This window comes from Anolis carolinensis, chromosome 1, assembly GCF_035594765.1.
Source record: "Anolis carolinensis isolate JA03-04 chromosome 1, rAnoCar3.1.pri, whole genome shotgun sequence".
NCBI classification, from domain to species: domain Eukaryota; kingdom Metazoa; phylum Chordata; class Lepidosauria; order Squamata; family Dactyloidae; genus Anolis; species Anolis carolinensis.
The window spans coordinates 117,012,216-117,025,240 of NC_085841.1; the positions used below are offsets into that span (position 1 = coordinate 117,012,216).

The 13,025-nt window shown below is 38.5% G+C and overlaps 1 protein-coding gene across 4 annotated transcripts in view; it reads left to right on the forward strand.

The window, feature by feature from the left end:
• Positions 1 to 13,025, forward strand: part of cep162 (centrosomal protein 162) — a 65,791-nt gene that overhangs the window by 38,342 nt on the left and 14,424 nt on the right. For 3 of the 4 annotated variants that reach the window (XM_062981102.1, XM_062981110.1, XM_016998143.2), the window contains 8 exons: positions 398 to 653; positions 1,456 to 1,598; positions 2,872 to 3,099; positions 6,876 to 7,013; positions 8,002 to 8,114; positions 8,762 to 8,867; positions 10,100 to 10,226; positions 11,320 to 11,483. In XM_062981102.1, the coding sequence (XP_062837172.1) occupies positions 398 to 653; positions 1,456 to 1,598; positions 2,872 to 3,099; positions 6,876 to 7,013; positions 8,002 to 8,114; positions 8,762 to 8,867; positions 10,100 to 10,226; positions 11,320 to 11,483 (1,275 nt within the window). The remainder of the gene's footprint in view (positions 1 to 397; positions 654 to 1,455; positions 1,599 to 2,871; positions 3,100 to 6,875; positions 7,014 to 8,001; positions 8,115 to 8,761; positions 8,868 to 10,099; positions 10,227 to 11,319; positions 11,484 to 13,025) is intronic. The other variant, XM_062981112.1, reaches the window with a different exon arrangement.

The window sequence follows — 13,025 nt, forward strand, 5'->3', positions numbered from 1 at the left end:
ATTTTGGGAGTTGAAGTGCAAAACACCTGGAAGGCTGTAGTTTGCAAATGCCTGGATACCAAATGCTTAATACAATGTGGTGTCCACCCCATTCATTTCTTTTATTTCAGAAATCATATATCTCATAGTCTTCTGTTCTCCTATCTTTGAAAATATCAGGAATACTAGCAGTGGTATATGAACTTCCTGTTTTTACACCTTTCTTCTTGCTTGAAGAAACATAAAAGTACTGTTTCAGAGCTCTCAGCTTGAATCTGGCCACAAAAACCTCTAAAATCTGTCAGATTTTAAGGCCATATCCTGAATGAACTATGTCTGCAGAGACACGCAAACATTTTCTTTTACTATTACGATTTCAGCCCGAGATGTTTAATAAAAAATATGCTGTTGTTCACAGATACACCACCCCAGCACTTGGAATAAAGAGGGTCTTAGTTCGGTGTTGAATAAACAATTGATACATAAGAATGCCAAAAACACAGTGGTCATTCATCGAAAGAAGTCTCTCAGTGGACCTTATAGTTCTGTTAGAAGTTCTGGATATGGAAAATCTAGTTCTTCATTGAAACACTTTTCTGTAGTTCATGAGAAAACAGGAAAAGAGGGCCCCCAAAAGTCAGTTTTGAAAGGCAGATCTCCTCTAAAGCAGAAAGGTAATATATTACTAACCTTGATATATCTTTATAAGTAAAGAATGAATGTTAAATGTAAGCTTCCTCAACATGCATATATTGTATACTGCTTCTTGAAATAGAATATTACTTTAAAACATAGTCTAACCAAAGTTAAGTAAATCTAAAGTGTTTGTAATTCAGATTTTCAGTAGAAGAAGGAAACAGGAAAAGGAATAGAGTGACAAGGTGCACTCCAATGTATAGTTATTGGGGAATAAGTCCCAATAAGAATGTCAGGGCATAGACATGTATAGAATTGGATTATATAAATCAACAAAGAGTATCTATGCAATGAATGGGACTAAGAGGTGACATCCTTCATGTACTCACACTGGAAAAATAGATTATCTAAGTAGAAAGGGCAGGATATTTTTTCTCAGCTAAGGCTTGTAATGTTGGAAAGAAATAGACGTCTCAGAATAAGCGAGGAATGGCTGGGTTTCTATAGATGTTTGTGTGTGTGTGTTCCTTACATTGCTGATCTCTATATAAATTAAACTGTGTCTTAAACAGGAGGGGGCGTCCTTTCAAATTTATATGCATAGGGAGATAATAATATATAGTGAAAAGCACAGTGAACTGTAGGAGTAATTCAAGTTTTGGCAAAAGTAGTTCATTAGCTTGCATCTAGTTTATTTTCAAGGGAGGAAGGCAAGGATAGTTATAGAAACTGCCCATTTTGTGTACATTATGTTAATTGCTGTATAGGTCCACATATAAATGTACAGTATTTAAAATCTGAACTTTTAAAATCTTGCACACACCTTTTTTTCTATGAAAGAAACATCTGGAACTAAGGTAATACAGCCAACAAAGGATCCTGTTTCAATGAAGAGAAATTACTGTGCCGCACCTGGACAGTCATCTGCAAGTAGCATTCAAGAGCAAGTTAAAGAAAATGTCTCTTTCATCCACAATCACAGTGTAAGCCATAGATCCTGCTCTTAGGATAGCATTGTAAAAGATGGTACCAGAAAAAAGCCATACAGCAACAAATGAATGTGTTCCTTGGATAGTAGAAAGACCTGCTGTCCTAGTTACTTTAAGGTGCATCTACACTCAGAATTAATTCAGTTGGACACCACTTTAACTGCCATGGCTCATGCTTGTGGAACGCTGGGAGTTGTAGTGTGCTGAGGCACCACTACTCTTTGATGGAGAAGGCTACAGATGTTGTAAAACTACAACTCCCTTAATTCCATAGCATTGAGTGATGGCAGTTAAAGTGGTGTCCAACTGCACTGGGTCTACAGTATAAATGCACCCTCAGTCTTCTCTGAGCAGTAAGAGGGAGAATGTGTTCCCTTGTCTGGACATTGGTACAGATGTAGATGGAATCTGTCATGTTAGAAATATTTACTTGCATTTCAGCATCATTTGGAGATTACTAGAGCATCCTATACTGTTTCCCCTTTCACTTCATAACAAAAGGAGATGCCCGCAGTTGGCAGTAATATTGCTATTTAAAGTTACATAGGGATAGATTTGGAGATCTGTGAGTCCAGTTCTGATCACAGAACACTTTTCTGGAAGGGAGAAATCAAGATTATTCTTGCCAATTTTCATTGTATCCCTTTGTGCAATACCCTTACTATGAAGGATTGGGGAATGGTCTGAAATAGCAAAATATGCAAGTGGCCACAGTAAGAAGATGTATTGGCAAAAGCTAGAACATCTCATAACTTTCGTAGAAGCACACCTTCCCTTTACAGTAAGATTAACTTTCCATTGCCAATAATAATTACATTCTGTAGAAGTATTCAGTGTGTTGGATGTAATTCACAGTAATATTATTGATTTCACTTCATATAATCTAAAAAATGCAAACAACTTTGATGAAGCTACAGTGTTTCCCTGTCTAGACCTTCATTAGATCAGGATCAGTTTCAGAAATATATCCTCCTTGGCTATTCCCAAACCAGTGACTGAGTAGCATGGGGTTTTATTACCCTTTTTTATATATCTGTACGAAGCGTATTCTTTTCTGCCTGTGCCATCTGCCATCTTGTTAGATAAAGAAGTTATTCTTGTCAGTGTTCAGTTTTTCTTTAGACTGCATGAGGGTCTTTCTATAGAAATCCAGCTCTTCAGAATATTAAATCAATCAGTTCCTACTATGGAACTGAAAGAGAAAATATTAATCCATCTTGGATTCTGTGATGAACAGCAAGTGGTATAAACTAGGTTTTCCTTTCAGGTTGCTTCATATTACCTCCCTCAAAATAGTGAAAGGGAGCTTTATTTACTAAAAAGAATTCAGGAAGCTGAAGAAAAACTGGCTTCAGCGCAGAACTTGATTCAGCATCTAAAAGCCACATCTTTGGAAAAAGAGAAGGAAATGGAAACAAAGATCCTTGAACTAAAAATGCAGCAGGATAAGAATCTCTTTGAGTTAAACAAAGAGAAGTATGTTCTTCAGACACAGGTATTGTGATTGTTTATATCCTATTGCCAGCTTATCAAGGGAACAGATTTTTAGAAATATAATATGCCATTCATTCTATCGCCTTTCTTTTGATAAAATCAAACTGTAAAGGCTTGTATCAATCTATAGGCTGAAATCTCATTGGGCAGTTAGAAATAATAACAGTAAGTTTTATTTAGAAATGGATAAGCTATGCTTACACATTCATGACTGATTCATATTGAGAATCCCTACATAGTCCCTAGTTTAGGCCATGTATAGGGATCATAAAAGTCCCTCCCCCAAATCCTCAGTTACTGGACAATAGCTGCTATGATTGATTACTTCAGTTGTTTGCAAAGCACGATTCTTGCTTTTACTGTTATTTATGTAGTATATATAAAGTTATTTATAGATCTACGCTCTGTGATAATTCTTAAAAATTGAAAGAAATGTCAGTGTCACTTTAAAAAAAATTCATGAACCCCTTTTCATACATTGGGATAGTTTGTATATAACATTATAAGGTCTTTGAAATAGGGACAGGCTACAAATGAAACTTCTATAAATAGTAACATTTCATTACATGCTTTTCGTTTTCATTAAGACCTCTTTCTGCTTAGCAGAAAGCTAAGGTACATTTTCTATATCTATATATATAAAAGGATAAAGTTGCGGGCGCAGTGACTATAACAACAAAACTAAACATCCCAGAAATACGAAATTTGGCAACACAATGCAAAAGGCTTGCCTCCAGGTTACAACAACACAACCACACCACAAAACCACAATCCAGACCCACAACACTCACAACAACGCATCATGCGATAACAACACAACTAAACGCCCCAGAAATACAAAACTTGGCAACACAATGCAAAAGCCTTGCCTCCCAGTTGTAACAACACAACCACACCACAAAACCACACAGGACCCACAAAACTCACAACAACGCATCGTGACTATAACAACACAACTAAACGCCCCAGAAATACGAAACTTGGCAACACAACGCAAAAGCCTTCCCTCCAGGTTGTAACAACACAACCACACCACAAAACCACAATCCGGACCCATAAAACTCACAACAATGCATCGTGACTATAACAACAAAACTAAACGTCCCAGAAATACGAAACTTGGCACACAACTAAACGCCCCAGAAATATAAAACTTGACAACACAACGCAAAAACCTTGCCTCCCGGTTGTAACAACACAACCACACCACAAAACCACAATCTGGACCCACAAAACTCACAACAATGCATTGTGACTATAACAACACAACTAAACGCCCCAGAAATACGAAACTTGGCACACAACTAAACGTCCCAGAAATACAAAATTTGACAACACAACACAAGAGCCTTTTCTCCCGATTGTAACAACACAACCACACCACAAAACCACAATCCAGACCCACAAAACTCACAACAACGCATTGTGACTATAACAAATACAACATTTGACAACACAACTCATCCACCTCCCCAATCCCTACATTCACACTTGGCCTCCAAAAAAACAAATACAATAATAACAATGACAACAACAACAACAATAAGAATCAACACCATCACAGGCAAGAAACAGCCAGGCACTGAGGCTGAGAGGCCAGTCAGTGCTAAACTGGGCCTCCAAAAAACAATACAGTAGCATCTAACTTATCCAACCTTCATAATCACTACAACAACAATAATAATAAACACCTACATAGGCAAAACAAAACATAAAGACTATTGTACCACAATAAAAATATAAACCACACTCAGCAGAATCAGACATTACAATTAACAACAAACCAAAGACAACAGGGATCTCAAGCAATTATCAATCAACACAAAAATTCAAGAAGGTAACAGACTTCAAATACTACTACTAATGTGAGTATAAAGAAGGGTGGAGGTCACAGCATCAATACAACCTAATGTAGACTGACCAACACCACCAGACTAAGCCACAGCAACGCGTGGCCGGGCACAGCTAGTGTGTGTGTGTGTGTGTATGTATGTGTGTGTGTGTGTGTGTGTGTGTGTGTGTGTGTGTGTGTGTATATATATATATATATATAAAAGGATTTAAAAAAATTGGCCTAGGACAAAACAACAAAACTACACATCCCAGAAACACTAAACTTGGCAACACAACCCCTCATCCATGCCTCTATGTTCATACAACAAAAAGAAAAGAAAAATAAAGGCCTAATCGGAGGGAGAGGAATAATTGTTTTTATCCAATTGCTGCCAGTTAGAAGGCTAAGCTCTGCCCACTTGGTCTCCTAGCAACCTACTCAGCCCAGGGGACAGGCACAGTTAGGCCTCACTTAGGCCTCTTTCCCACTCCCTATAAGATACAGATTATCTGATTTTAACTGGATTATATGGCAGTGTAGACTCAAGGCCCTTCCAAACAGCTATATTACCCATTTATAATCTTATATTATCTGCTTTGAACTGGATTATCTTGAGTCCACACTGCCAGATAATTCACTTCAGTGTGCATTTTATACAGGTGTGTAGAAGGGGCCTCATATAATCCAGTTCTAAGAAGATAATATAAGATTATAAATATGCAGTAGAGTCTCACTTATCCAACATAAACAGGCCGGCAGAATGTTGGATAAGTGAATACATTGGATAAGAAGGGATTCAGAAAAAGCCTATTAAACATCAAATTAAGTAATGGTTATACAAATTAAGCACGAAACATCATGTTATACAACAAATTTGACAGAAAAAGTAGTTCAATGCTCAGTAATGCTATGTTGTAATTACTGTATTTACAAATTTAGCACCAAAATATCACAATGAATTTAAAACATTGACTACTAAAAGGCAGACTGCGTTGGATAATCCAGAACACTGGATAAGCGAATGTTGGATAAGTGAGATTCTACTGTAATATGAAATAATTACCGTGGTAATTCAGTCCAACCCAATTCTCCCATAGAGGACACAATCCAAGCACGCCCAACAGATGGCCACCCAGCCTCTCAATAATAATAATAATAAGAAGAAGAAGAAGAATATAATACAATCCTAAGGTTAGCAGATACCCCTAAGGATCATCCAGTTCAACTTCCTTATATCATGCAGGAGGACACAATCCAACCACTTCTGACAGATGGCCATCCAATATCTGCACAATAATAATACACATCAAATCATAGCATCAGACAATTAGGAGACACCCCTAAAGGCCATCCAGTTCAACCCAATTCTGCCATGCAGGACACAATCCAAGCACTCCCAACAGATGGCCACCCAGCCTCTCAATACTAACACTACTACTAATAATAATAACAACAACAACATACAATCCTAAGGTTTGGAGTGACCCCTAAGGATCATCCAGATCAACTTCCTTCTACCAAGCAGGAGGACACAATCCAAGCACTCCTGACAGATGGCCATCCAGCCTCTAGATGATGATGATGATGATGATGATGATGATGATGATGATAATAGAAGCATAGAATCCAAGAGTTTGGAGAGACCCCTAAGGGCCATCCAGCCCAACCCTTTCTACTATGCAGCAAGACACAATCCAAGCATTCACAACACATGTACAACGTATAAATACAATACAATACTACACAGGGTCATAGACCCCCCTCTACCCTCACCACTTTCACAGTACACAAACAACCAAATGCATACTAAACATAAAGACAACCATACAACAGACATTCAATACCACCACTACCTCAACAATTTCTCACCAACACCACCAGACAACGCCACAGCAACGCATGGCCAGGCACAGCTAGTATTTTATAAAGTCTTCTTTTCTCAGCTAAATCATAGAGAAAACCAGAACAAAGAAACAAAGTGGTCAAACATCTGGGAAAGAATCCCCACTGAAGGAGAAATGTTAAAAGAGATCCAAAAAGAAGTTGAAAATCAGGAGATGCTTCTTCAAGGGTATCAGCAGGTACAACTCTTAATGTTAAGGCCCGATTTGAAAATAAGTAAACTGAACGTAATTGGGGGATAAGAAAACTTTAAGGAACAATTGAAATTAGGATGGTGTCATTGATTGGGGATAGGTAGGAAGGAATAAAGGGTTGAGCTGAAATTCTATATAGTGATGACTGAACATGATGCCATAAGCTCTTACTATATTGGAAGTTAGTTTCCCACTTTTACAAATGATTACAATTCCTCTAAAATTTTATCCATACACATAATTTTCATATGCTGTACAAAACTAAATAGAAAATGGAAAAACTCACATGACGTGGCCTGTTAGTGCAAGTTCAGAATGTCTCTAGATAAGGAGTAACGTTAAATGAAAATAGGAAATTGTCCTGAGAATGAAAGACTCTGAGAACAAAGATGAATGTGATAAATAATAGCTGAGATGAGGAAAAAATGCAAAATATTTGTCCATCGATGTGCAGGAAACATGGGATTCTTAGTGTCTGTTTAGTAAGAGACTTACCTTCTTGAAGAGGCAAAAGGAAGAAAGTTTCTGCTCTGGAAAAGCCATGTACAGTAATTGTTTGACATCCATGTAATTTCCAGACATTCATTGCCACCTATGACACAAGTTCATGAAAGCCATAGTTGTTTTGTTAGACCATAATCTTCGCATACAGATAATTTTGTTACCTGAAAATCAAAAGCTTTTAATTTGAATTTGCTGTATTAAGAGCATAGTTGTGTTATATGTGAACTTCTTTACTTGCAAAGAACAATAAAAGGGTTTGTTGCATCTTTTGGTGGAAACTGAAACACTATTAACATTATTGTCACATAACTTTTCCAAGCCAAGTGTTTTTGTAGCTGGCATATCAATAGTAATCCATCTCCCTTGGTGTCAGCACCAATAGCTATCTCTCTTGCATTTGTATTGCTGTGATGTATATCTTCCCATTTGAATAAATAACAATTAAGTGAAATAATATTTGATCTTAAAGGAAAATGAAAGATTATACAATCAGGTGAAAGAGCTACAGCAGAATAACAAGAAAAATGAAGAAAATATGTTTAAAGAGAACCAATACTTAATGACTGAATTAGCATCCCTACGGTTAGTGTATTTGATTTTCCCACTAGAAATAGTGATCATTTCTAGTAGTAGTTAATACAGAAAGCTGTTTGTTTTTGGTTTAAACTAGTTGTGCATGTATGTAACTTTCCTTTGTGGATTTGTAGGCTCGGTCATGTTTTAGCTGAATCATATCCCCAGATGTATAGGAGCAGCATTTGAAAAGCCATCTCAGTTGTAATATTATTTAGTAGAGAATGCATTATGATTATAGTTAATATCATCAAGAGATAGGAGCAATTTGAACCATTAGTACTTTTTCTGCACAAGAAAATAGCCTTACATTTTATGAATAGACTTGATCTAAATTGCAAGGGGGAATATGTTACGAAATCTGCGAATGAGCAAGAAATGAAAAGATCTGGATTGCTCAATTATTTACTTTATTCAGATTGGAGTTCATTCCTGAAATGGAAGCGATTCCAACTGTAAAGTTTCAGACCCCCTCCCCCCAGTGGTTAAAAACATTCACATAAGTAAGATATTTTCGGGATATTGTATATTTTTGAAGGAAGTTAGTTCTAGAACTGAGGTCAGCACGAACTACATAGATTGATAGTCAGTTTGGAACAGCTTTGTGTATATATTGGAAGTACAGAAATATTAATTCTGCCTTTTAAAAAATCTAGGGAACAAGTCGATAAAAATAACCTGTTATCATATGGAGCACAGAATGCTGAACCAGCTGGGAATCAAAATTTAACTGATTTACTTTCAGAACTTAGAACAGCCAAGGTAAGTACCTACTGTATGTTTTTATTTGATTTATTTGTGCTTTGAATTTTAAGTTATGTTACTTTATTTATATCTTATCCACATTGACGACTTTTTCTTCTGGAAAGGCAGTACATAAATTTTATAAATTAATAAAACTATTTTGGCAATGTCATTGCTTACTGTAAATATTGAAACATCTACCCTGTGCACCCAAATTAGGATATTACCTGATGCTTTTCTTCAGGCACCCCACTAAGTGAGGCATGGTAAGGATCTACATGAGAGGGCCTTCTCAGCAATTATACATGATGGCACATTCACATGTAGTTTTTACATCTTAGTGTTGGTTTTATCAAAGATTTTATTATGTATTTTTCTTTAATTTTATTATTATTATAGTTTATATACCATTTGCGAAATGCAAATACAAGCTGCTATCTCTGTTTTTATTCTCACCCACTTACCCTTCAGATAGCTAGGCTTGGGGAATTCAGATAGATTGCTGGTTTCCAACAGATCCACAATGTCTGTGTTTATTTATATATTAAGTTCATTTATAGATCACATCTCCTTCACTAAGCTCAAAGTATTATGCATGGCCTTCTTCTTCCCCGCTATATCCTCACCCACTGCTTTTCTGATCAGGAAGATATTAAGGGTGTTCGGTGGAAAGTTACGCTTCTCCCAGACTGATTATCATACTCTCCGTCCACCCACAAACTGGAAGCGGATTTTCCAATTATTCCTCTGATGGAGAGGAAGCAATACCCAGATAGCATCTCATAGCCACAACCTCCCAGCTTGACAACTGACTAGTGATCTTCCTCTATGGATTTAAAATATGAAGAGGACTGACTGTATCCTGTCAGCAATACAGGATGGAACATTCCTTAGACCAGAGATTCTCAACCTGTGGGTCCCCAGATGTTTTGGCCTTCAACTCCCAGAAATCATAACATCTGGTTAACTGGTTGGGATTTCTAGGAGTTGTAGGCCAAAACACTTGGGGACCTACAGGTTTAGAACCACTTCCTTAGACCATAATGAACTTCAAGTTCACTTGAACATTGGTTTCCTGCTAGTAAAAGCCAATGCCCCTGTGGGCAAGTGTCCCAAGTAGAGGAGATGATAGCATACAATTTGTTTACTAAACGCAAGCATCTGTTATATTCATTGGTTTTAAATAGGTTGTAGTCTCATGGTTTTTTATCTGTATCCCTTTGTTCTGTTGGGTCTGTGGGGGAATGAAGGCTATAGAAACCAGTTTGCTAGAAGAGAGGAAGCGTCTAAAGCAAGAAAAGCAAGCCCTTGAAGTAGATTTGGGACAAGTGAAGAAGGAAAGAGATTTGGCAAGAGCACAGATTTCTGCCATTTCAGGTAAAGCACTGTTTTGAAGAGCCCAATAAGTTTAACAGTAAGATTTGTGTTCTCTGTTATTTTACAAAAGGAATGAAAGCATATGTCCCTATTAATCTTGTATTGTGATTATGGTCCATACTGGAGAAGAGTGCGGAAATAATGGGATATTGTAGCAGCAGGATGATAGAGCCACATTCTTTACCTTGTTATCTACTAAGCTTCACTTTATGCTTACAAGAATAAGTGAACTGGTCTGAAGAACTTGTGTGTGTGTATGAGTGGGGGGGGGGGGGGTGAGAAAGGGCATATGTGCATGAACAAAAGAAAAATTAAAACTCAATCCATGAAACTGCCACAATCTTTTAAATAATAGTTTCATTATAGCGGCTTATTATCAATTCAGTATTTATCCTTCTTGCCTCATCATCTACTTCAACTGGCAGAGGAATTGTGTCTAATTCTTTCAATTTGAAATTCCAGGCATTGCGATCTCAGGCCCCTTCCACACAGCTGAATGCAATCCCACATTTTCTGCTTTGAACTGGAATATATGGCAGTGTGGACTCAGATAACCCAGTTCAAAGCAGATATTGTGGGATTTTCTACCTTGATATTCTGGATTATATGGCTATGTGGAAGGGCCCTCAGATCTTTTATTTCTGTTTTTTGAGTTTCCATTCCTCTGTTCAGTGTTTGAAAAGAAATTGCTTTTGGAGATTTTAGCTGCCAGAATTCCCAACATCTAAGAGTTGTCTTTTAAAAAATATCATTTCAAACTACAAAGGAGCCACTTTTCATATGCCATGTCTTACCATATCAAACAGTTCTACTAATCAGGCTTTAAAATAAAGGGAGGTGTGTTGTGTGTATGTTTATATATTTGTGTGTGTTCCTTTTCACCATAAAGAAGAAACCTATAAAACTTTACCTTTGTTTTCATATGTGATTGTTGATTTTCAGCTTAGCATTGTTGGTGCTGTATTTTAATTTTTAAAGATAGATTATTGAAAATAGTGAAGAAGAAAAATAATAGCAACATCTAATTTAGAAAAAAAATCCAAGAGTTAAATGTTTTCTATCAAAAATATTTAATGGAACATTTACCTCCTAGCTGAAAAATTGTATGAGATGAAGTTGATGGAGGAATCCCACAAGGATGAAATTAGTCGTTTACAGAAAAGACTCCAATGGTATGCAGAAAACCAGGAGCTCTTGGATAGAGATGCAGCTCGCCTTCGTGGAGCAAAAGAAGAAATTGATAAACTGAAACTAGAGGTAATTGAAGAAGTGCCAAATGAAGGTGTCTGTATCCAGCCAACAGGAACACAATTTCCAGACAATCGCCTAGAGTGAAGAAACAGGCTAGTTTAACAGTTTTGTGTATTTCAGTCAAAAGCTGCCATTGGTGATGATTCCTTGTGGGAACAGTCTACCCTTTATCTCAATCTACCCTTTATCTCAGTGGTTATAAAGTTAAAACTTTCTGTCTGGAGAGCCACAATATTTACAGTGGCCAATGAGCCTCTTGACCACTTAGGCAAGCCTGCAGACTTAATATAAGAGCGCTGTAGAAATAGATATGGGAGGTATTATGTGCCCTCTCCAGATGATCTTAGGGATCTTACTGGCTCATAGGAGGATATACGTTCGGACAAGTAAATTGGGCCAGAACCGTTTAGGGCTTTATATGTCAAGACCAGCACTTTGAATTGGGCTCGGTAGCATATCGGCAGCCAGTGGAGCTGGCTTAGCAGGGGGGTGGTACGCTCCCTGTATGTTGCCCCAGTTATTAATCTGGCTGCCGCCCATCGTACTAATTGGAGCTTCCGGGTCGTCTTCAAAGGCAACCCCACATAGAGAGCGTTGCAGTAATCCAAATGGGATGTAACCAGAGCGTGGACCACCATGGCCAAGTCAGACTTCCCAAGGTACGGGCGCAGCTGGCGCACAAGTCTTAATTATGCAAATGCTCCCCTGGCCACCGCTGAAACCTGGGGTTCCAGGCTCAGTTATGAGTCCAGGAGAACACCCAGACTTGGAACCTGTGTCTTCAGGGGGAGTGCGACCCCGTCCAACACAGGCTGTAACCCTATACCCTGTTCGGCCCTACAACTGACCAGGAGGACCTCTGCCTTGTCTGGATTCAATTTCAATTTGTTCGCCCTCATCCTGTCCGACACAGCGGCCAGATACTGGTTCAGGACCTGAACAGCCTCCTTAGTGACAGGTGGGAAGGAGTGACAGAGCTAGACATCATCTGCATACAGATGACACCATACCCCGAAACTCCGGATGATCTCTCCCAGTGGCTTCATGTATATGTTGAACAACATGGGGGACAGTACTGAACTCTGCAGGACCCCACAAGTCAATGGTTGTGGGGCCAAGCAGGTGTCCCCCAGTGACACCATCTGGGAACGACCCTCCAGGAAGGATTGGAGCCACTGCAAAACAATACCTCCAAGACCCATCTCGACAAGGCGCCCCAGAAGGATACCGTGATCGACAGTATCAAAAGTCACTGAGAGGTCCAGCAGAACCAGTAGGGACACACTCCCCCTGTCCAGTTCCCAGTGTAGATCATCTACTAAGACGACCAAGGCTGTCTCGGTACCATGCCCTGGCCTGAAACCAGACTGTGCCGGATCTAGAAAATCAGTGTCTATCAAGAATGCCTGGAGTTGTGCGGCCACCACACATTCCACGACCTTGGCCAAAAAGGGGAGATTGGAAATAAGCCGATAGCTGTCCAATTGAGTGGGGTCCAGTGATGGCTTTTTCAACAGCGGTTTGACCACAGCCAATTTAAGGCTCACT